Source organism: Canis lupus, chromosome 8 (genome assembly GCF_048164855.1).
Source record: "Canis lupus baileyi chromosome 8, mCanLup2.hap1, whole genome shotgun sequence".
Classification (NCBI taxonomy): domain Eukaryota; kingdom Metazoa; phylum Chordata; class Mammalia; order Carnivora; family Canidae; genus Canis; species Canis lupus.
The window spans coordinates 61,476,421-61,500,612 of NC_132845.1; the positions used below are offsets into that span (position 1 = coordinate 61,476,421).

Genomic DNA, 24,192 nt, shown 5'->3' on the forward strand with positions numbered 1-24,192 from the left:
TCTGCCTCTCTCTCTGTGTGTCTCTCATAAATAAATAAATAAAATCTTTAAAAAAGAAAAAAAGAAAGTGGAAATGCCAAACCAAATAGGGAAAAAATATATGCAAATATACATCTGATAAAGGACTTGTATCCAGAATATATAAAGAGCACTCCAAAGTCAATGATAAGAAGACCATTGAAAAATGAGCAAAAAAATTGACAGATATTTTGCCAAAGATATTGTGCAAATGGCTAAGAACCATAGGAAAGATGTCCAGTCTCATTAGTTATTAGGGAAATGCAAATCAACACAATGTAGGATTCCACAACACACCTGCTGGGCTGACCATAATGAAAGGACAGGCAGTGCCAAACACCAGCAGGTGTGCAGAGAAATGGGAACCCTGGAGCACTGCAGGTGGGAGCACGAACGTGCAGCCACTTTGGAAAACAGGTGGTTCCTTAAAAAGTTAGACATAGAGTCAGCATATAACCCAGAAGATCCCCCATTAGATTTCTACCCAAGAACAATGAAAACATGTCCTCTCGGAGATACATATGAGAGCATCAGTAGCACTGCTCCTCACAGGAGCCCCAGCTGAAAACCACACTTTATGCTCCTCAAGGAGCACATGGATTAACAAATATGTATGGCCACATGAGGGACGTTATTTGTCAATAAAAAGACATGAAGTACAACTACATGTTGGAACATGATGAACTTCAAAGCTTTCATGCCAAGTGAAAGAAGCCAGACACAAAGGCCACACCTTATGTGGGCCCAGTAAAGGCAAGCAGGGTGGTGATGGTGCAGGCAAGGACTGGAGGCGACCAGGCATGAGGGAGGTCATGATGGAACATCTCAGTGTCATATACCTGCAGGAGACGGGCAGTACCCTGGTACAACTGCACAGAAGGATAGAGAGGGAGACAAAAGCATACTTGTGTCCTATAAGACATGGGGGGCCCCCTGGCTTCTAAAAGCAGCCAGCTGTCGGGGGCAAAGACTTGGTTTGCAGGACAGGACCTGCTGAGGAGATGGCAAGGGCCCTGTCCTCCTGTCTGTCCTGGGCCACTGCGTGGCCGCTCCCAGCCTGCCTCCATCTCAGGGAAGGTGGGCAACAGCCCTACCCTGGACGGTGAGCAGGGACATGGGAGCCCAGCACAGGCACAAAGTACCAAGTACTCCAGCTCTTGGCAGGAGTGCTGTTCAAAGCAGCCTGAACATAGTTGAACATCTCTGGAGCAAAAGAAGCAGAAAATGAAGCCTTTACCTCAAACCTCCTGACATTCAGGTATTGTTGTTGTTGTTTTAATATTTCTTTTCCTTTTTTTTTTAAGATTTTATTTATTTATTCATGAGAGACACAGAGAGAGGCAGAGACACAGGCAGAGGGAGAAGCAGGCTCCCTGCAGGGAGCCTGATGCGGGACTTGATCCCAGGAACCCCAGGATCACGACCTGAGTCAAAGGCAGAGGCTCAACCGCTGAGCCACCCAGATGTCCCCCGACATTCAAGTTTACACTTCTTCAAGTTGCATGGCACAAGAATGCACAATCTTGGGCCCAAACGCCCCATCTAGTTGCCTGTTGGTGCCTGCTGGCCTCCCTGCGTGCACTATGTGTGTGGTGTCAGGCCGGGGACCCCGGGAGGAAACAAGCTGGTGGCCAGCTCCTTCAGGGACATCCCCACACAAACAATGCTGTGGCACAGCTCCATCTTAACGGCCACATGGCTTCCTTCCACCTTGTTTTATAGGAACCCTGAGCAGTCATGGGAGAGCGTGAATGCCGAGGCCACCATGCTCCAGGCCTCAGTCCACCACACCCGGCACCAGACACAGGGTGTAGACAGGTGCATGATGCCAGCCCTCGCCATTCATTAACTCCTCATCATTGCGTCTTCCCAGCTGAGGTCCCTGTCCCCACCATGCCCTGTCTGAGCTCCCTGTCCGCCAGCGCACAGGCATGACAAGTGGCTGTTGCTCATGCCGCGAAGTTGGGAGGGGCTGCCAAACAGCACATGGGTGAAGTCTTGGCCTGCATCAGGCGGATGAGTGGGGAGGCAGGTGGGCGGGCCCCTGCTCATCTTCAGTAATGTGGGCTGCTGTGCAGACACCCAACCTCATTGAAAGCGAGCTAACAGAACACTGTTTAAATCGTCCATTCCTGGGCACCCAGTGTCATGGGGAGGTGGCGCATTCTGTCCCCGTGTGCACCCATCAGCCTTGCCCAGCCTCAAGGATCCTCGCAGGGGCACAGCAAGGCCCCATGTGGACAGGGTGGGGGACCCCATGAGGGTGAGTGAAGACACACTGAGCCTGCCCCTCAGCCTCTACAAATGAGGTACAGTGTGTACCAGCGAAGGCTGGAGGTCCTTAATTCAGAGATGCAGACAAGAGCAAGGGAGACGTCTCTCAGGAGCCCCTCCATGGCCATATCACCCCACTGATCTTGGAGGGCAAAGAAGGGCAGCACCTACCCATGGTCGCTCAGCATCTCCAGGCCCACAGGCCTCCCTCTGAGGGCACACGGGTTAGAGAGATCTCTAGTTCATCCTGGAAATGCAATGCTGTCTCTTCTAGTCAGGCCTCTCTGGGGCCAGAGGAACAAGGCAGGGCTGTGCCTTCCAGTTTGCATCTGGCATGTCGTAACTGAACACAGTAGTGAATTCACAGGCAACACAAAGGCATGCACCATAACGACCTGGAGGCTGGAAATTGCGGTCATGGCCTCTATACTCGGAGGGCAGCAAACATGCATGTGGACATCAGGGTGCTGTGTGCTTTCACAGCCACCACCTCCATCACACCCTGTCGCAGGCCTATGACACTGCCACATGGCCCCCCAATGGCAGACAGGGTCGTCTGTCCATACACACACATCTGGGAAAAGTCCAGAAGCAGGGCAGCCACGTCCAAGTTCATGTTGGACCAAGCAAGGCCCGAGACCCTGCTCTAAGGAGCCACAACACCTCCAAACCCTCAACCTTATGCTACATTTTTAAGAGAAGAGTTTGGTGTTTCTGGATGGTTGGTGCCTAAATTCCCAAACTGGGGAAGTCTAATATTTGTGAACTTTTCCGGTTTGCAAACCCAAGAGCTTGACTGGTGCCACGGCGGGCCGAGAGGACAGGAGAACACCATTGCTTCCTTCCTAGGCTAGGCTCTAGCTAACAACAGCCATAAAATTACTAAAAAGAACAGCAAAGCACTCCCCAAATAGAGCTGCTTGCAGAATCATCATTATTTCCACACAATTAAACCTTGTTCTCTGCAAAAGCATCCCTTGGAAGTGGCCCTGTTCTCGGCCTGGACCCCTGAACTCACAACGAGCCACATAAAATTGATTACCTGTTAATTGCTCCAAGAGACGCTTAGCTCTGAACGACGGGCCGTCACAGCCCAGGTAATTAAGAACAAGCCATGTTAAACAAACTAAATTAAAACCAAGACTTAAATGCTTAAATTGGCTACTGGCCTGATTGTAAGTGAAGGGGGTTCAAATCCAAAAGGTCCATTAGCTAAGCTCACCATCGCACAGGAGTGGGATGGCATGCCTGGTGGGAGCGGGATGGTCTGGCAGACCGGAGCCTGCATGCCCCAGCCAGGTGGCCCAGCTTCCCTAACAGGGAAAGACCAAAGAGAGGCAGAGATGAGAGGTCACACCCCACAGCACCTGAGACCTCCCTCCAGGGTCCAGCAGCTGCTCAAACCCACCACCCTCTCCCTCCCTCCATCCATCCATCACATCCATCTACATGCTGGCCCAAACTGACATAGTCACCCAGTCTGTCCACTGCCCCCTGCAGCCTGGCCTCTGGATCTGCGGCCCCCAGCACACACACTAGATCCCCAATCCCTCACTTCAGACCCATGACCTACCACTCAAGTCCTCTGATGCCAACAGAGTCTACCTAAAGGAGTGTTCTTAACCACATACCCTTCAGATGTTCCTAAGTTAACATCCAAAATGCTTCATTGTATGTTCACAAAGTTGCACAGTGCATGATTTCTGGCCTGCTGCAAACATCACCAGCTGTGTCCCTCCTTAAATACAGCCATGACTATAAACCCATCGTGTGACAGACCAGGACATGGCATGCCCACATGATGCCCAGATGGCTGGTGAAATGTTATTTCCAGGCGCATCTGTGGAGGTATTTCTAGAGGAGATGAGCATCTGAACCAGAGGGCTGAGGAGAGAGGGCCCTCCCTGAGGCAGATGAGCAACATCCCATCCATTGAGGCCTAGAGGGGGCAAAAGGGGAAGCAGGGAAGCTGGCTGTCTGTGTGAGCTGGGACGCCACCTCCTCCTGCCCCCCGGACAGAGGGCTCCCAGCCCTCACACTCAGCTGGACCACACAGCCAGCTCTTCTGGGTCTCAGCCTCCTGTAATAAATGCCTCATGCCTCTCTGCATCCTACTGGCCCCATCTCTTCTAGACAAGCAATATGCCACAGCGGACAGATATTCTCCAGACACTGAAAACATGACATTTCTGAGCAAAAAAACCCCTCTGAGTTGGAATGTTTAAGTGGCTCCTTCTCCCCCTTGAACTTCTCCCACAGAATTTACCCTGACGTGAGAACATTTATGCTTTGTCTTATCCATCACCCTACCATGCTTCTCCGTAAAAGATACACTGAAATTTTGGAGTTTTTTTCCCCTATATTTTCTTTAAGATAGTGTTTTTTTTTAAAAATATTGGCTGACTAAACATAAATACATTAACATTTTTTAAAAAGATTTTATTATTTATTTACTCATGAGAGACACAGAGAGAGAGGCAGAGACATAGGCAGAGGGAGAAGCAGGCTCCCTGCAGGAAGCCCAATGTGGGACTCGATTCCAGGCCTCCAGGATCACGCCCCGGGCCGAAGGCAGGCGCCAAACCACTGAGCTACCCAGGAATCCCCAATACATTAACATTTTTTTACATTAACATTTTTGATAAATTATTAAATTGAAATATTATGATTATTTTGGAATTATATCATTTAGAGTTTTTTTTAATGATTTATTTATTTTAGAGAGAGCACATGCATGACTGGGAAGAGGAGCAGAGCGAAGGCAAGGCAGGCTCCCCACTGAGTGTGAAGCCTGATGTAGGGCTCCACCTCACGACCATGACCTGAGCCAAATCAAGAGTCAGATGCTTAACCGATTGAGCCACTCAGGTACCTTTCACATAGAGTTTTTATACTTATACTGATTTATAGTGCTTTATTTAAAAATAGAGTCTCATTGTCCTGATGTTTGGTGGCCTAAGGCTTATGCATCTCAAGACAACCCACACAGATAAGACCCCCTCTCACACAGAAGGTCAATTTTAAGAGTAAATCCTGGGAAAGGTCAGAGAAAGGTGACCGTGACTACAAACACATCTCTGGCTGCTCCATCTCAAATGTAAATCCGTAAGCTGAAACCAAGGACTCTGACCCTGAATGGCCCCTGGAGGGCTTGCACACCAGAGTCTGCATGCCCTCTGGGAGACTACAGCCCGCAGAAATGCAAGATCTGGATCACCCTCTCCTGCCTCCACAGGACCCCTCCCTTGTGCCGAGTTACCTCTGACCACCCAGGCTATCCCAGGCCTTCAGACCAGAAATGAACCTCCGGATCCTCATACTTTCCAGGTCTTAGGTTGAAATATTCCCTGGCCCCCCAAGAGGCCCTCCCTAGCTGCTGTGTCCAGCAAAGACCCTCAGCCGCCCACTTCTGGTACATTTCCCACAGAACATCCCCCCTATCCTAGAACAATGCAGAATCACATGCCGGGAAGCAAGTGAACAGGGAGCAAGCTCCTGCTTTCAAAGACAGAGGATTCATTTCTGAAGCTCACAGAGGTTACATCATTTGCCAAGGTCACACTGCCAGCAAATCGCAAGGCCAGGTCCAAGCCCAAGGTCATCCCAACAGGCTCACTCTGGACACCTCTGGCTCCCCTGCCTGACTCCGCCTCCTCTTACTAACAAAACAGTCTCTAGCACTGCCACCTCTCAGAGGGTATTCTAAGCCCTCCACCTTCTGGAAGCTTCTCTGGGCTCCTCCCTTTTTGGTGCTGAAACTATCCCAGGTGTGGAATTTGAGGGCTTCTCAAGGGCAGGAGCCAAAGCTCCACTGCCCTGCTCCTGACTCTCCATAGCACCCCACCTGGGACAGAGCATAGGGCCAAGCTCTGGCAGCCCTGAAGTCTGCAGGGGGCCTTGTGCCCTAAATAGAAAGAGAGTGCTGAATGCTGGCCTGACCTCACCTATGAACTCCATCTCCTCACCAAAAACTATACAGGGTCACTGCAAGAGATTCATGAAATCACACACGTCAAGTGCCCACCAGGTACTCCACGTGGATAAAGCCCTGGTCAACACTGACTAATGGAAGCCACTGGGCAAAGTCAACACCTTAGACAATGATGCCTCCCAAGTCCTAGAATAAGTCTTTAAAGAACTGCCTTTTCTTTTTTTTTTTTTTTATTTTTTTATTTATTTATTTATGATAGGCACACAGTGAGAGAGAGAGAGAGGCAGAGACACAGGCAGATGGAGAAGCAGGCTCCATGCACCGGGAGCCTGACGTGGGATTCGATCCTGGGTCTCCAAAGGCAGGCGCTAAACCGCTGCGCCACCCAGGGATCCCAAGAACTGCCTTTTCTAAAAAGTTGAGGAGGGGACTCTGGTTGGCTCACATGGTCGAGCACCTGCCTTTGGAACGTGTAAAGGAGAAATGAAGGAAGGAAGAAAGATTGAAGGAGGAACAAGTGAAGGAGGAATGAATGAAGGAGAGATGTGTGAAGGAGGAACACGTGGAGAAGGAATGAGTGAAGGAGGAATGCATGAAGCAGGAACGAGTGAAGGAGCAGTGGCTCATCCCTCCACCACAAGAAGACTCTGTGCCAACAGTGTGGAGGCCTCTTCTTGGCCTGGAGCACAGTAGGGGCACGGGCAGGGGCACTGAAGGGTTAAAGGCCATGCTGCTGGCAGGTCTGGAAATGGGGATTTAGCAGCTGGCAGTAGGTGGCAAGTTGTTCCCCACAGCTGCTCCTGGACTCAAAGCACATCTTTGTTTGCGGACCCAGCAACTGTGGCTCTTCCTGAAGGCCGAGGCGGGCCAGCTGTCACCCCACAGGACGCCATGCGGGAAGGCTGGACCCCCAGGAGTGACGCATAGCAGGCAGGACCCCACTGTCTGGGTTCTCGAAGGTCCTGGATCCCTTCTGTTCCTGGCAGGCTCACACTCTCAGGGCGAGATCCTCTGGCACCCTGGAGCAGCACCAGCCCCATCAGGGGCGGGGGCGGTGGGGAGCAGGGGTGGTATGCCCTCGAGGCCGGATCCCATGTGGGAAGCAGTGCACCCATTCCAGAAATGTGAGACGGCCTGTAGCAGCTGCGAACAGAACCTGCAACCAGAACCACGCTGCCCTAAATGCGAGGATCAAATGGGGAGTGATCTCCAGGACAGGCACAGTTTAAACATCAGCAGCGTCTCACACTGAGGTATTCACAGGCCAGACCCTCTGATGGCCTGCGCTTCAGGAATCCAGGGTCAGCAGCGGGAAGGAGGACCAGGCCACACTGGTCCCTGAGCAGGAGCAGTGACCGTGGAGGCAGCGAGCTTCATCACACTGGTCCCTCCCTGCTGTGCACGCTGCTGAGTCCCCCCACCCACCCCCACTTAAAGGACTTTTTAAAATAGTATGTTGCAGTCATTTCTACTAACAGAGAATCACCAAAAACGGTTTGCACAACACCAGCAGAGTAAGACGTTCTCTAGTTGTTAAAGGACACACACGCCTCACATGCCCACACGAGGGAACACACGACATGACATGTACCACATGACACCACACACACAACACACATCACACAATACCACACACACAACACACACCACATGTGCACACGCCGCACATGAACACACACGTCACACACCATGCTCACCTCTGGGACACTCGTGTGTGCCCCATGTCAGCAGGGCCAACCTGAACCCCACACACATGCATTCCCTCCACTGCCAGTAGACACCTGAGTGCACCTTCCTGGAGGCCCCTATGTCCTCAACGCACCCCACAGGCCACCAGAGGGTGCTGAGTCTGGGCTGACCCTCTCGAGAGCTCTCAACACCTTCGCCTAGATGCTGGGCCAGCAGTGGCTTCAACCCAGAGAGAGGCCACTGCCTCCTGGGGTCTCCAGGCCTGCATGCCCCATCAGAGAGACCTTCAGAAAACATGGCCTAGGCCGTTCAGAGAGCTTTCAATGTCTGGACACAGACCCCTACATGTGCAGGACTTGATTTGGTGTCTTTGAGGACACAGTTCAGACTAGCAGACAAAGGGCTGGCTCCGCATGGTGGGCAGTGTCCACACACACGGCTGTCTAGGAAGACTCAGCTGTGCTCATGTCCTTAAACCAAAATAAAATCCCTGGTGAGTCAAGCCTTCAATCACTGAAAGAAAAACAAGCAACAAATAAACTGGGAAGGTTCTAGAAAAGATCAGTTTGTTTATGGTCTGACGTCTGGAAGGTGTCTAAAGAATACCAGGATCTATAAAGGAAGGAGGATAAATCTGCCAACGTGAAAGTACAGCTGGCCTGTGTATGAGTAACAGGACAGTGGTGTTGTCCATTCCATGGAATATTCATAGTTCAGCTCAAAGACAGAGGGAACTGGACACCTGCCACCGCAGGGATGCACCCTGAGGACGTGAGGCCAAGTGACACAAGCCAGATGCAGAAGGACATACACAGGGACCCCATGCACACAACGTCCCAGTGGCATCAGACTCACAGACACAGAAAGTAGATGGCAGGGCCAGGGCCAGGGCCGGAGGTAGGATGCAGGTGGGGTCAATGTGTCATGGGGACTGAACGTTCTGGAGCAGGAGGGGGGCACGGTGGCCCAGCAGCAGGAATTCAGTTGGTGCCCCTCAACTGGATACTGAGAAATGATTAAGATGGTAAAATCTGTGTTGTATCTGTTTTACCGCAATAAAACAATTACATGACAAAAAAAAAAAAAAACCAAGATTTTAAAACTTCCACATGACAAAAGAATTTCATAGACAAACAGAAAAGACCAGTCACAACTGGGAAACATACACACTATACACCAATCATCAGAGGTCTGATTTTGTCAGACCAATACCAGTAACTCATGCAAGCCAACCAAAAAAACAACGAGCAAAGGATAATCAGGCAATTTGCAAAAAATTCAACACCAAAACCAAGTAACCAGTGGATAGAAGGGCAAATCCTTTGCCCTTAAGGAGGACCTGGGGCAAACACTATCGATTTCAGGACAGCAGAGTGTGGAAGGGTGAGCGGGGGCCTCCTAAGCACAGGGTCCACACCCAGAAGCCGCCCTGACCCCCTTCCCAGCAGACAGCCCCCGGTGAGCTGGGAGGGCGGGAAGGGCAGCAAGCGTTCTGCATACAGCCCGGGGCCACTGGAAGGCAGGGCCGCCTGTCCCCATGCACCTGCCAAGAGGAGAAGGCAGCTTCCTTTGACCAAGGGCACTAATGCCTGCAAGGAATACTGCAGGGCTGTGGGGGCCAACATGACACCACATGCAGGAAGAATGCCCCAGAAGTGTCTGCATGGGGGACAGTCGCTCAGGCACCCTGGTTTCTTGTCTGTCCTCTTTGCAGTTAAGAAAACAATGGCTTCCCCTTGAGCCTATGGCCCCTGCCCGAATTCAGTGTCTGCCCTGGCCCGTCCTTCCTTCGCCCACACTGTTCCTGCCACTCAAACGCCCTCCCCAGTCTCTTCTGCCCATCTCTGAAGACCTGGCTTCATGGTCACTGGTTCTGGCAAGTGAGTACCCTGAAAGAAGGAGAGGTTGGGGTCCGTTCTTCTTCTGTGACTCCCCCATCATGCTGAACAGATGCCCGTGGAACAACCACATCTCAGAGAAGGACAGTTCACGGTTTAAGTGTTGGTCCTCACCGGGAAGAGCTCTGAACAGGAGGAGGACACAGCTGTGTCGTATGGTCCTGACACCCGCACACACACACACACACACACGCACCACACCGTGCCTCACCAGGGATTAACAGGTTTTGGTTAGCAGGCAAGTAACTTGGCTGTCACCCCATCACTTACACTCATAGGGGGTGGCTGTGTGGGTCGGGAGGCAGAGCACAGCATCACAAGAATTACACTGCAAATGCCCTTGGCTTTCTTACTCTGTGGGAGCCGGGATAGGTGGTCTCTGTCTCGGGAGACTGCTGCTGACCCAAGGAACCCATGTGACCTTGGGCCAGTCACCTGTCTCTTCTGGGCCTCAATTTTCCTGCCTGACACATGAGAGCAGGGATGCTGGCCAGGCCCTGTGGAGTCCTCATGGAGATAGGGACAAGTGTGGGTGATCACAATCCTCCTCTCAGGCCACCTGCCCTTCACCTTGGCCTCTTCCTACAACACCCCCTCAACCCCCAGCCAACTGATTAAGCAAATCACTTAATTTTAGTGTTCGTGGCTCAAGAATGGAGTGGAGCTGGTACCTGAGGCATCCACTAGGTCTGAAAGCCAGTGGGGCCAAGGCATTGTGGGCTTGGGGGGTGGAGGTGGAGGTGCTGTGGGCCAGCTCACCACCAGGGGGCATCTTGCAGCATGTCCTGCCAGGACTTGGTTCTGGATGGATGCCCTCCATCTCTGCTCATGTAATGGGTACAGGAAGCTGGAAGACTTTGGGTAGCTCGAATCAAGTTTGTAGGGTTAGCTGTAGGATAATGCAGAATGGTTGGGTCTACAGCATCCTGGGGACTGCACACCTCCAAATCCTAGAAGTTTTAAAGCATGATGGCACCAAACCACCAAGATGCACTGCAGGCTGCTAACTGTCCACACCTGGGCAACAGGGCCCAAGGTTCTCCTCCCAAACTCAGTAACATAAGCCCTGGCTGCCCTTCCCAGCAAAGACTCCACAGAGAACCAAAACTGTGCCTTATTCTACTTCTAGAACCACACGACTCTTCATCAGCTGGATTGTTCCCAGGCACTCTTTAAAGATTGTCACCTTTCCCTAGGAGATTACCAAGCTGGGTGCTGCCATCATGCAGGAGGCAGGTCAGCCCAGTGCAGCCCTGTCCAGGCAGGGGTGCAAACCCAGCTTTTCCTAGTCCTAGCTGGGGGTTTTGAGCAGCCTGCTCACCCTCTCTGTGCCTCCATGCCTATCAGCCCAGTGATACTGGCAACAAAGCCAGTCAACCTTGGTCCAACAAGACAGTGCCCAGGAGGCCCGAGATCCAGGGACAAGTTCAGAATACATCCCATGATGCAATCCCCAGAGCCCCAGATCTACCTCCCATGAAATAGATCCCTGTGGCCTGAAATGTATTAGCCCCAAGGTCTCCTCTGCCCTGGGCAGGTGGCTTTATGTAAGATGAAAACTAAATTCCTTGCCTGTTTGAGCCATTAAGCTCCTCCTAAAATGAGACCCTGCATTCTCCAAAATGCTAATTTTGTGTTTTAGTGTTGCCTGAAAGAGAAGCAGCAAGCCCTGAAGCCAGAGCCAGGCTGGAGAGAAGGGGCTCAAGCAGCCCGGGGTAGCAGGGGCCGGGCTGCATGTGAATCCAGCAGACGGCGTGTTTTTCCCATCACCTGGGGACCCCAGCCAATCTGTGGAAAAACAGGCTGCTAGAGATGTGTGGGCGGGAGGCAGAGAGACAGCTGCTCAGGCCAGCGGTGCAGCGCTCCAGCCAGAGGCCCATTTTAATTAAAGCTGCAGAGAGCAGGGCTGCTGCCAGGAAGACGGCCCCAGGGTGAGATGCCCTCACCCACCCATCTGGCAGCTTCAGTAATGAGGCCCCAGCCGAGGGCCCAAAGCACAGCGCTGCTTGGACTGCCTGCACCAAATGTACACAGTGCCTCCTCATTATCAACCTTCCTGACTCCCAGGGGCACAGCGATGCTCGTCTCCAGGCACCCTAATCGGAGCAACCTGGGAAGGGACCCAACTGAACCCAAGAGCTCCCCCCTCCCTCCCTCGGGTCTGGGATGCACCCTCAGGGCCAAGGCACGATTCTCAGCACATCTCAGGGCTCTGGAGTACCCTGCAGGCTGCCTTCTGAGGCTCCTTGGGTGCCTGAGCAGAGAGTCACTTCCCCCACCAGCCTCAGGAAGGACAGAAGACCTGCATTTGCTTACAGTAGCTGATGCCAAGGACCCAGACCCTCACCTGGAGTTACTCGGCACAGCAGTGGGGCTGTGGAGCAGCATGAAGACACCTGCCCCAGCCCCAGCTAGGATGCCCACTGTGACCTGGAGCAAGGGACAAAGGGGAAGAGCCCTTCCTTCACTGGGCCTTGAAACCTTCTTCTGTACACTGATGTTGGGGGATGAGTCACCTCCCACAGTCCTTTCTGCTGTGTCCCGAGGCCCAGAGCAGCCAGCTTACCTACTGAGGCCCAAGACAGAGCAGAGAATGATCCTGTGGAGTGGCCTCAGACTAAGGACTAAGAGGGAAGGAGGCCAGGATGTGGGGTTCATGTGGATGCTGGGCCTGCATCAGAGGACAAAGCAGTGTCCATGGAGATGCCCACTGGCATAGCCTGCCCTCCACACCGCCAAAGGGCTGCCAGAAAGAGGATGATGATGATGATGACTATGATGGTGAGGAGGGGGAGGATGATGGCGGTGATGACAGTGATGATGATGAAGGTTGATGATGGTGATGATGGTTGTGATGATGGTGGTGATGGTGATGCTGGTGGTGATGATGATGGTGATGGTAATGATGGTGATAGTGACCATGATGGTGGTGATAGTGACGATGATGATAATGATGATGGTAATAGTGAGGATGGTGATTGGTGATGATGGTGATAGTGGTGATGGTGATGATGATGGTGGTGATGATGGGGACGATGATGGTGATGGTGATGATGGTGGTGATCTTGATGGTGATCATGATGGTCGTGATAGCAATAATGGTGATGATGGTGATGATGTTGATGGATGATGGTTGTGATGGAAGATGGTAGTGATGATGTTGATAATGATGAAGGTGACGATGGAGATGATGATGGGGATGGTGGGAATGGGGATAATGATATACCTATAAACATTACCACATTCTATCTTTACTGCAACCCTCAAAGTAGATTTTATTCCTCTGATTTGACACTTGAAGAAACTGAGTCCCAAAGGATGTAATTACATAACTTAATGATATGATTCAACTGTATCCTTCCAAAAGATATTTTAACACACATACAATTCTGTAACACACGTATATGTATGTGCATGTGTAAGTGTGCACTGTGTGTATAGGCATGTACGTGTGTGACCATGTACATATATGCACTGTATGTGTGTGAGTGTGCCTGTGTCTGTACATGGATGCATATATATATGCATGTGTGTGCATATGTGCATTGGTATGTGTGTTTGGGTGTGCATGTGTTTGGGTGTGCATGTGTTTAACGCATCTCTGGCCTGGTGCAGTGTGTTCAGGGGTGTCCTGCTCTTTCCTGTCGCATCCCAGACTTGTGAGGCCAGAGCCCCATCCCTGCAGTCCCAGTTCACCCCAGGACACCTGGGGGCCTCCCGACAACCATGCCTGGATCACCCACTCTCCCGTATTCCCTCCACTTGCAGGTGCATCTGACCTACTATGGGAGTGGGGGAGGCAGAGCACAGGCTCTGAGGCCCCAGAGACTCATGCCAGAACCCTGGCTTTGCTGTGACAAGTGCTGTGGCCTCGGGCAGAAGACAGGGAGGGAAATGGGCCAGAGAAAGCCTCTGGTAACTGCCACCTGGAAGTGCCACTGTTCCAGGAGAAAGAGCTCAGCAGTTTGCAGGGTGAGCAGCCTTCCCCACAGCATGCATGTTGCTGTGTTGCATTCATTACCTTCTTCTGAACAAAGGAGCCTAACAAAGCCCTCACCTCTTAACTCGCCAAAGCACTTCCACAGAAACTGAAGGAGAGATGCCATCCTAACCTGATAAGGGCAAGACCACCCACCTGCTACCCCAGGGTCACCTGTCTCACACCTGAGCTTGGCAGGAGGGGCTTTAAACACAGAGGCGGGCTCACCCCACAAATGCATTTGCTTGCAGAGGAGTGTTGTTTCCTCCACCTACACAGGAGGCAGCTCTGGGTCGAGGCGTGCCAGGAAAGAATGTGCCCCAAACCACAGCCCAAGCTGCTGAGTCCAGCTTCTACTAAACCGGAAAAAGCAAAGAATTTGGATGCCATGCAGGGGACATCAAGTCAAAGGTCAAGAGACAACGTCTCCGGCCCGCTGTCTCTGCAGCCCACTTCCTGAACCATCGGCCTGTTTCTTTAGAGGCTGGAGCCAGAAAAAGGAGCCCTGGAGGGTTTCAATATGGAAAGTGAGTTTTCCTGAGGGCAGAACAAGGACCTGAAGAGCAGACACATACCCCCTACATGATCGCGCCCTTCCCCAGCCAGCCTCGCCAAGAGCAATTTTCAATCCAACCATCTGCTTCCTGAACTTCTTGTCCACCTGGCTCCTGGATCCAGAAAAGTCCGAGGCGGTGGGAACCATGTGATTCTGGAAACTTGGGGCCAAGGGCACAGGACCCCAACACAAACACTTCCTGGACACGCGCAGCTGGGACAACCAGAGCCAGCACGTACGTCAGCTCACCCTCGGGCCACATTGGCCCAGGACCAGGAGCTTTACTGAACCAGCCACTACTCAGGAGCTGGGAAGGGGCCACAAGAGGGTGTGAAGGACATGGCTCAAACACAGCTGCCCCAGCTCAAATGCAGCTGCCCTATACAAGGGGAAGCTGGAAGCTCAGAGGGGCCAGAAGGGAAGCTGAATCTGTTGCCTCCTCAGAAAGGAGGGGTGATCTGCCACAAAAGCCATTCCTAGGTGTGCACCCCAAAGGCTCAGACACCCGTGTTCGTGGGAATGTTTTGACAACAACCAAAAGGTGGGAGCATTCCCAGTGTCCCTCAACCAGTAAGTAGATAAACACGTTGTGTGGGCATACCCCCACAACAGAGACCCCGCTCCTCCAAAAGGAGGGAATCACTGCCATAACATGGGTACACCCTGAGGATACCACGTGCAGAGACATATGCCACACATAGGAGGATGGACACTACATGACTCCATTCTGGAGGTTTGTCTGTACACGTGCACTTAGTGGTAGACAGGGGTGCCATCCCGTTCCCAGTCTCCTTTCCCCAAGCACAGTGTACCTGCAGCCAGGTTAGGGGAGCAGTTCTGACCCTCACATATCTGTGGCAGCAACACAGGATGGCTCTGGACCATGACCTGAGGAGCCCAGGCCTTGGTGAACACAAGCCCCCACCGGTCACTCGCTCTGCTGATCTTGGCCACATCCATCAGAATTCAGGCTCTGAAGAAGGGTGTGGCTGCTGAGCCTGACGCTCTGGGGTTATGATGGTTGGTTAGCCTCTCATGTGGCTCTGGCAACAGGAGGTGAAGACCCCCATGTGAATCCCGGGACAGTACAGAGATTCCAGCTTTGGCCACACACAAGCACTGTTCTGTGCCCTATAATGCCAGCACAGCATGGTGTTGCTCTTACTCTGGGAATGCGTGAGCAAGAAGTAGTTCACATGGATCATCATCATTGTCATTGCCATAAATAAAAATGATGACGAGCCTATGCAAACACACCAAGTTCTGGTCCTGCGGCTGTTCTTGGAAGAGCTTAATGCAGACCAGACCAGGAGACTGAGGTCCAGGGAACAAAACTCATCTTCCAAGTGAGTAGCTAGCTTTTAGGGGACTGGTCAAAACACTGCACCCCAGGACTCTCTCCCTGTACTCAGGGTGGGGCTTGACCCAGGTGAGTGGCCCACCTTCTGGTCCCCAGGACCTGCTGCGTATAGGTACACATGCTGGGCCGGCTCCAAGATCAAAGTCCACCCTGCATCCTGGGAAGCCATGTGTCCATCGTGTCTTATCTACCCAGGGGGGCACCCCCTCCCCCAATCTGGCACCAAAGTGCAAGTTAGCAGGATTCCAATGGACTCAGGCATGGTCCATAGCCGTCTCTTCCCTGAGGACCAAAACTAGATGAAGAATGGAGAGAGGTCTATGTGGCTGCTGTGGGGAACATCCGACCTCCTGCCTGAAGGTGAGGAGTCAGTCCTCAGAAAGGTAACTGCAGAGGGACCTAGGGACAAGCCAGGGTCCTGGGGCTGTCTCCAGACAGTTCACCTTTCACTCTGGACTCCTGGCACCTTTTAAATTTCAATCCATGTGAATGCACCATCTAGTCAGAAGCCAGGTCTAAATTTGGACTGAGTTTTTGATGTTTATATTCAAGTTAGTAAAGATACAACTCCTGAATCATGTGGTCCCACCTGGTGACGGTGGCCATAACCACCAGGTGGACACCCCTGTCATGAGGACTGAGAACAGTGGAAGCATATGGTCTCCAGTTCTGGAGCCCAGGAGCCCAGAATCAGCACCAGCAGACAAGAAAGAGACAGACAAGGACCAAAAATGAGCACACCAGACAGCCATGGTTGTCGAAATGCTGTTTACCATGAAAAAATGCAAGCAGTCCAAGAGGGAAATAAGGGTTTTATGACAACTCTACAGAAACTGATGCTACAAACCACCAAAATCCTTCCTGACAGAAGGACATCCATGGCCCAGTCACTGTGATAAAGTGTGTAGAATGCGATCCCATAGTGTGACACAGAATTAGCATATGCACATAAACCCATAAACACTGCCTCAAAATGGTCCCAGTGATTTTCTCCAGGTGTCTGATTTTCCCAATTATTTGCAGGATTTCAATTCCCAAAGCATGGCACCTGAGGCCCTCACAGCTGCCAAGTGCCCCTCCCTGGAAAGACCCGACCCCACAGCCACTCCTGAGGCCCTTCTGGGCTATGTGACCTGACATCACTGCCTGGCTCCGTCACCGGAGTCCTGCATTCCATCCCCGCAAGGCAGATCCTTGCATGTAGAACATGCTAGAAAACTAGGCCCCCAGTAGTCAGGGCAAAGGAGGCCCATGGTGTCTGTCAATGACAAGGTCACAAGGATGCCTCAGATCCTGACCTGGTATCGGGGAGGACAACCAGGTGCACACAGCACATCATTTCTGGAAGTTGGTCATGCTCTGCAAGCACAAGCCTCCAAAAGCTGCAGCACATACATGTCCCCCATGGCCAGCATCCTGTGAGGCCTGGGCAGGGGTGTGGATCCCAGCCCTATCCCCTCCTGGGTTCCTACCTTCTCTCGTTGTCATCCAGGTGAGCAAACAGCACGTTCTTGGAGATGGCTTTGGCAAGCGCCGTCATGGTCTTGTAGTCCTTGGGGATGACCTGCAGGGGAAGCCAGCCAAAGTCAGACTTGCAAGAGTCCCCAAAGGTCCAAACTTGGGGTTTGGCCCCTCCTAGCACCTGCTGGACCCCAGGAAACTGTGACATGGCCGGAAATGTGCCCTACCTTCAACATGTTTCCAGGTGACCACAAGGACAGACAACATGAAATCTCACATCACAATCATTTCAACAAAATGAAAGAAAGGAAAGGCAAGGAACGAGAGTGACCTGACAGGTGGCTTAAGTACCATGTAGGATTGGGGTGGTACTTAACCTCAGGGACCCCTAGACGCAGCTACACCACCTCTGGTCCCCAGCAGTATCATTTCTTTTGTTAATTTCTGTATTTTACTGGTTTTGTTTTTAAGGGAATAAAATACTCCAGTAAATATCTGAAAACTGTGAAACACACACAAAAGAGAGAAAACCTGAGCCATGTTTGGAGCCACATTCAAGGCTGATGTTCACCCTTCGAGGTGGTGACGGGAGCCTGGTGAGCATGAGCTCCAGACCCTGCCACTGACTGGGTATCAACACGGTGTTGGCCCCAGCAGACCTGCCAGGGGGAGCTTTCAGAAGCCCGTGCCCGGAGAATCAGCCACCAAACAGCCAAAAGCACCTGCATCTCAAGTTACGAGTATCTCAAACACCAAGATTTCTCCTTGAAATAAAAGTGGTAGGAGGGCTATTTGGGCCATAAGGTGGTCCCCTCATCCCAGTGCTCAGCTGCCAGAAATGTCTGCCAGACTGGGGTGGCATCAGGCCCCAGCCTGTGTGTGTGTTAGTTTAGTACCATGGCTTGTACCCAGGGATCTTTGGGGGACAAGGCTGAGGTCATAAAGGGCCACTCCACTTCTAAGAGGCTTTTGTTAAAAATTTGCCTTTTATTTTAGAATAGTTTAGATTCACAGAAAAGTTGCCAAAGGAGGTGCCCATAGCCTGCCCCCAACATCCCCCATGGCTAACACATGACATCACAGCCATGGAAGCAGCCATGGCGCTCTGTGGGCAGCATGTCTTGGTTCTGTCCCGGGAGCTCACACTGGCCCTGGATCCCACACGGGTCACATTCAGTGATGGTGCCTGGAGCCCTACACTCTGGACAGTCTCCCAGGACCCCAACAGTTTGATGGCCTGGGCAGGTCTGAGGGGTGCTGGTCAGTTACTCTGCAGAATGCCCATAAATTTGGGTTTTCTGGGATCTCCTTGAGGTTATGTGGGGTTCTGGGTGAGGAAGATAACAGAAGTGAGGTGCCCTGGTGGGTTTTAAACGGTGGTTTATATCCTCTGATTATGAAAGTATTGAGTGCTAGGGGCGGGGAGCAGGTGTCAGTGTGTAATGGGGTCAGAGTCTCATGTGGGGCCTGGAACATCCTGGAGATGGACGGGGAATGGTGCACAGCAGCGCAAGTATCCTCAATGCCCCTGAACTGTGCACAGAAACATGGTCGAAGTGATGCACGGACAGGCTGTCCCTAGACCCATGTGTTGAAGCCCTGCCCCACAGTGTGTGGTGTCTGGAGGCAGCACTAATGCCCCATAGGAAGACAGCGCCCCATAGGAAGAGACACAGAGAGCCCGCACTCTGGCTCTCCTTCCCACCAGAGGACCCAAAAGGCAGCACCACTCTCACTGGGAACCAGCCCCCAGAACTCAAGAGAATGAATGTGTTACAGCCAGACTCACAGAGATGGTAAATTGTGTGTTATGCATATTTTGCCTAATTAATTTTTTAAGAGGTCAAAAACTAAAAATACCAGGTATAGAGGATATCAAGGCACAAGATGGAAGTGACAGGCCCCACGTCCAAGGGCCGGTGGGAGGCCAGGCTTGCACACCGATGGGCGCAGGGACATCATGTGGGCTCTCACGCTCCAGAGTGCGTCCTGATGCAGGTGTGCCTGCTTGGATGTAGCAGCGGCAGCAGGCTGGGTGCCAACCCCGGGGAAGGGGCATGGAGGAGGGACTTCCCACTGGGCGGCTCTGAGGCCAGGCTCTAGTCTCCAGGGCCAGAAGGCCAGGAGGATAGGGACCACACGGTCTGGACGCTGGTTCCTCCACCCACACCCCATGAGCTGGGTGTCCTGTCTCTTCCCTGATTCTGTGGGTCAGGAAACCACACACAAGAGCCCATGGGCAGTGACCATGACAATGGTGTTGCCACCACCCAGCCCCTTTTGGACCAGAAGGGAGAGCAGCCAGGAGCAGGGACCCTGGAGATGAGCCCACCTTCCTCACATAGGATACAGCATCCTCCTCCGTGTACACCTCGGCACTCACGCCCCCTCGGCGACGGCGAGCTTTCACCACGGGGTTTGGCGGGGTTGGGGAGACCTCCTCATCGTGTGAGTCTGACTTCTGCTGCGACTGAATCTGTCTGTTTTCTTCCTGTGGGGCGAAGACAGAGGGAGGGCTGAGAACAGCACCCTGCCCGACCCCCCTCCTGCAGGCCTGGCGGAGACCCCCACTCAAAGGCACCTCCAACTCCACCTCCCCTCACTCACCTAGCCCCATGGGACACAGAGAGCAGGTGCAGAAGGTCTCTGCCCACCCTCACCACGAGTGACACTGCGTGTTCTAGGTGCCTGAGGTCTGAGGTCCCCCCAGGTACTCACCCCACGAGGGCATCTGCTCCACTCACCGGCATCCCCCCATGTCCCTCAGAGTAGACATGCAGGAAATGGTAGGTGGATACATAAACAGAAAGCAAACCTCTGTTGCTGTCTTCCTTCTCTTTGTTATTTAATTGCTTTAATAACTGTGTGCGTGCAGAGGGCACAAGATTCTAAAAGCTAGAAGGAACACGCACTGTGCCCTGACAAGCAGGGCCCCCCACAACCGACCCCCAGCTGCCACATCCCCACATTGCAACAGCAACCTCATGACCAGCTAGGCCACCACAGGAAGCAGCACAGGGTGGCGGGGGCGGGGGGGGGTCCTTGGCAAACAGACCTTTATCTGTCTTCCTGCATGCCTAGGGCAAGGCCTCTGTCCCCCTCATCTGAGAGGACCACCTTCCCCAAATACCCACACCTGGCAGTCACCTGGAAAAAAAATGTGAAGTGAGGAAACAGAGGCCCACCCACAGCTCCTCCCAGGATTCTCTCTGCCCCACCTTCCAAAGCACCCCTTCCTGCTCCACCAGCAACACTTAGTTCAAGCTTCCCAAGTGCCTGTGAACCCCAAGAGAAGTATGAAGCTATATCCTAATTCATACTATTGTGTAAATTACTTCTGGAGGCAATTCTTCCCCCAAGTACTTTCTGAAGAAGATACCTTAAAAGACCCCAGAGGGGACTTTGAGGTTCAAATGGGAGGTGGGACATCCCCACACAGAACCTATAGGAAAACAAAAATCAAGAAATCATTGGATCCCCCTGCCAAAAACCAATGAATGTAGTTCACTCATTCAAGGGCAGGCAGCCAGTCACATCCCAGGCACTGGTGTTGACATTCTTCTTTTTCCTCTTAAAAATACATTTCTTCCATTTAAAAACAATCAAAGAAGACAAAGCTAACCAAAACTTCCATGTGACCTGTGTCAGTTCTGTGGCATGTAAAGTGGCCCTTGCACCCCAAGCAGGAACAGGCCAGCAGTGTGGCCTACAGAACATGCTCCAAACTGGCTGCTGCCTTGGTCTAAAACCATGTCCATGGCCACTCAGCTGCACCACTACCTCCTCTACAGTTACACACAAGGCTTCTTTTGGTGAATTTAAGGCCGTTAGCAGCCCTGTGGGTCTCCCACGGCCTCCAAGCCAGGCTCCACACGAGGGATTCCCCCTGCGCCTGGAGGCTCACAGGTGCATCACCTGCAGCCTCAACTCAGAGAAGGAGATGCAGAAGCGCAGGCTCCCTGGCAAGTGCAATCCTGCCCCTCTGGGGAGAGCAGGTAAGACGGGGAAGAGGGGAAAGAGAGAGAAAAAAAGATAAACCAGCAGAGCACCAGCAGTTTGGAGCATCTGAGAGACACATGTGCCCAGTGGGGAGGACACCACACTGGGAATGCTCCTTGCTGAGTGCACTGTGTAACCCTGAGTAAATAACTTCACCTCTCTGTGCCTCCATTGTTTAATGCAATTTCATGCAGCTGTTTAAAAACATCTTTACGGAACTTCCAAAACAAAAGATGGCAGATGGATGGCATGCATTTGTCTCCTCCCTCCACTAAATAATGGTAAAATAAAAACCCAAGTGGATGTAAATCCACACGATGAAGACAATGGGGCCAAAGCCTCAAGAGGGTCCATGAGTCTCTGGAAAACGGACAGCAAGTCACTCAGGCAGAGCAAGCCACACCAAGAGTGTGCGGTGGCCTCCGGATCCAAGGGGGACCACTGAGTCATCCTGGAGCCAGACACTGGGGCCTGGCACCTACCCAGGAGGGTACACACAGGTGGGCTTGCTACCACAGCCCCTTCCAACCCTCTAATGTGGAAACCTGCAAACTTCTATACAGAAGTAGAAGAAAGATATAGCAAATTGCCAGAAGGCCCATCACGCATATTCCACAACTATCAAAATAGGGCACAACGATTTCATCCCCCCTCCACCCACTTTACACACACACATACATATAATATATACACATCTATAACACACATACATATATAAAACACGCTTATATAATACATGTATAATATATGCATGTATGCACACATACCTAACACACGTATATAACACAAGCGTGTATACTGTACATGCCCATATATATACACATACACAACATGCATATATATAAAATACTTATGTAATGCATCCACAATACACACATGTATGCGTGCATATGTAACATATACCCAACAAACACCTGCACACATGTATATAACACATATGCATATACCATACACACATGTGCATACATACACACATATACATATGTACATCTATATAGTACACACATGTAATGCATATACATACACAATACACATATAACACAGATAAAATACATACATCCCCATATATAATATATACAATATGCACACATATAATAGCACATACACAACACATACACACAATACAGAGACACATACACACAATGTATATGCACACACACCTACATACACTACACATACATAATACATATATGAACACAATACACACACACAGAGGAGGTTGAAGCAAATCTCGGATAGTATGTAATTTCATTTAAATACTCCAGTATAGGGGATCCCTGGGTGACTCAGCAGTTTGGCACCTGCCTTGGTTCAGGACGCGATCGTGGAGTCCTGGGATCGAGTCCCATGTCGGGCTCCCGGCATGGAGCCTGCTTCTCCCTCCTCCTGTGTCTCTGCCTCTCTCTCTCTCTCTCTCTCATAAATAAATAAATAAATAAATAAATAAATCTTTAAAAAAAGAAAAAAGAAATACTCCAGTATAGGAACACCTGGGTGGCTCAGTGGTTGAGTGCTACCTTCTGCTTAGGTAGTGATCCTGGGGTCCTGGGATCAAGTCCCACATCAGGCTCCCGACAGGGAGCCTGCTTCTCCCTCTGCCTGTGTCTCTGCCTCTCTCTGTGTGTCTCTCATGAATAAATAAATAAAATCTTTTAAAAATAAATAAATACTCTAGTATGTATCTCCTAAAATATGATCTTTAAAAACAACCACAATATCCATTATCATCCTTCATGTGATCAAACAGCAGTCAATGCTGAAACTCCTCTGATTCTCCCTATTTCTTAGGGACTAACCCTTCTACACAAACTGGAGGAATGTAGAGAACAGGTAAAACAGAGAACCCCTGGGAGAGAAACGGCCCTGGAGAGACTTGGACGCATACTCCATTCACAAAACATGAGCAAGGAGTCCAGGACATGGAAGTCTCCCTTAGAAAGGAGGCCGCTCAAGTTAAATTCATGTGGTTTGTACTTGATGAAAATACAACTTCTACATACGAATTATGAATTACTTTTTAAAGGTAACACTACAGGGCAGCCCGGGTGGCTCAGCGGTTTAGCACCACCTTCAGTCCAGGGCGTGATCCTGGGGACCTGGGATGGAGTCCCATGTCGGGTTCCCTGCATGGAGCCTGCTTCTCCCTCTGCCTGTGTCTCTGCCTCTCTCTCTGTGTGTCTCTCATTAATAAATAATAAAATCTTTAAAAAAATAAAGGTAACACGACATATGTGACAAAGGGAACACGTGACAATAGGAACACAAATCATGGAAATATCTCAAAAGGGGGAAAAAAGATATTTCCAAGTGTCCAGGGACAAAGGCATCCCAAAGCCTGTTGACACCAAGGAGCAGCCACCAGCGTGGCAGGGTGGGCTCTGCAGGGCCCTGATATTGACATCTGCAGAGCTGGGCCTGCGCTCCTGGACAGACAGACTTTCAACAGCTGCATGCCCAGATCGCCTGCCATTCACACTTGTGGGGCTAACAAAGGCATTTTTCAAATGTATTAGTTTTCGGTTTTTAGAATAGACCCATAGACAAAATTTTTTTTAAAATCTAGATGGCATTGATACAAAGAACACAAAATGAATAGTTCCGATGAGTGGCTCCACCAGTTGAGTGTCTGGCTCTTGATTTCGGCTCAGGTCATGGTCTCAGCGTACATGGTCTAGCCCCCCATTGGGCCCCTCGCTCAGTGGGGAGTCTGCTTGCCTCCCCCACCTCTTGTCCCTCCCCCCACTCGCACATGCACTCTCTCAAATAATTACATACTTTTTTTAAAAAAGGAAAGAAAAGTTCAGATGAGAAATGGGTAGCAAAATTTGGGAGGGGAAGCTAGCAGGTGGGCACGTCTTCCTCTTACAAAGTAGGGAAGCAGACGACACAGCTTATGGTGAGTGAAATTATAAATCAAGAAGTTAATGTGTCCTTTAAAATTTAGAATTTCAGAAGGGAAACAACTCAGGAACTAAAAATAGCGCAGGCATGGTGTCGGCCATGTAAATCGTCAGACACGTGCAGAGC

General features: G+C 51.3%; 1 protein-coding gene across 6 annotated transcripts in view; it reads right to left on the reverse strand.

The window, feature by feature from the left end:
- The window catches only part of PRKAR1B (protein kinase cAMP-dependent type I regulatory subunit beta), a 113,155-nt gene that overhangs the window by 69,406 nt on the left and 19,557 nt on the right, over positions 1–24,192 (reverse strand). For all 6 annotated transcript variants that reach the window (XM_072836658.1, XM_072836655.1, XM_072836654.1 and 3 more), the window contains exons 3-4: positions 19,499–19,657; positions 17,178–17,269 (exon numbers count right to left, since the gene is read on the reverse strand). In XM_072836658.1, the coding sequence (XP_072692759.1) occupies positions 17,178–17,269; positions 19,499–19,657 (251 nt within the window). The remainder of the gene's footprint in view (positions 1–17,177; positions 17,270–19,498; positions 19,658–24,192) is intronic.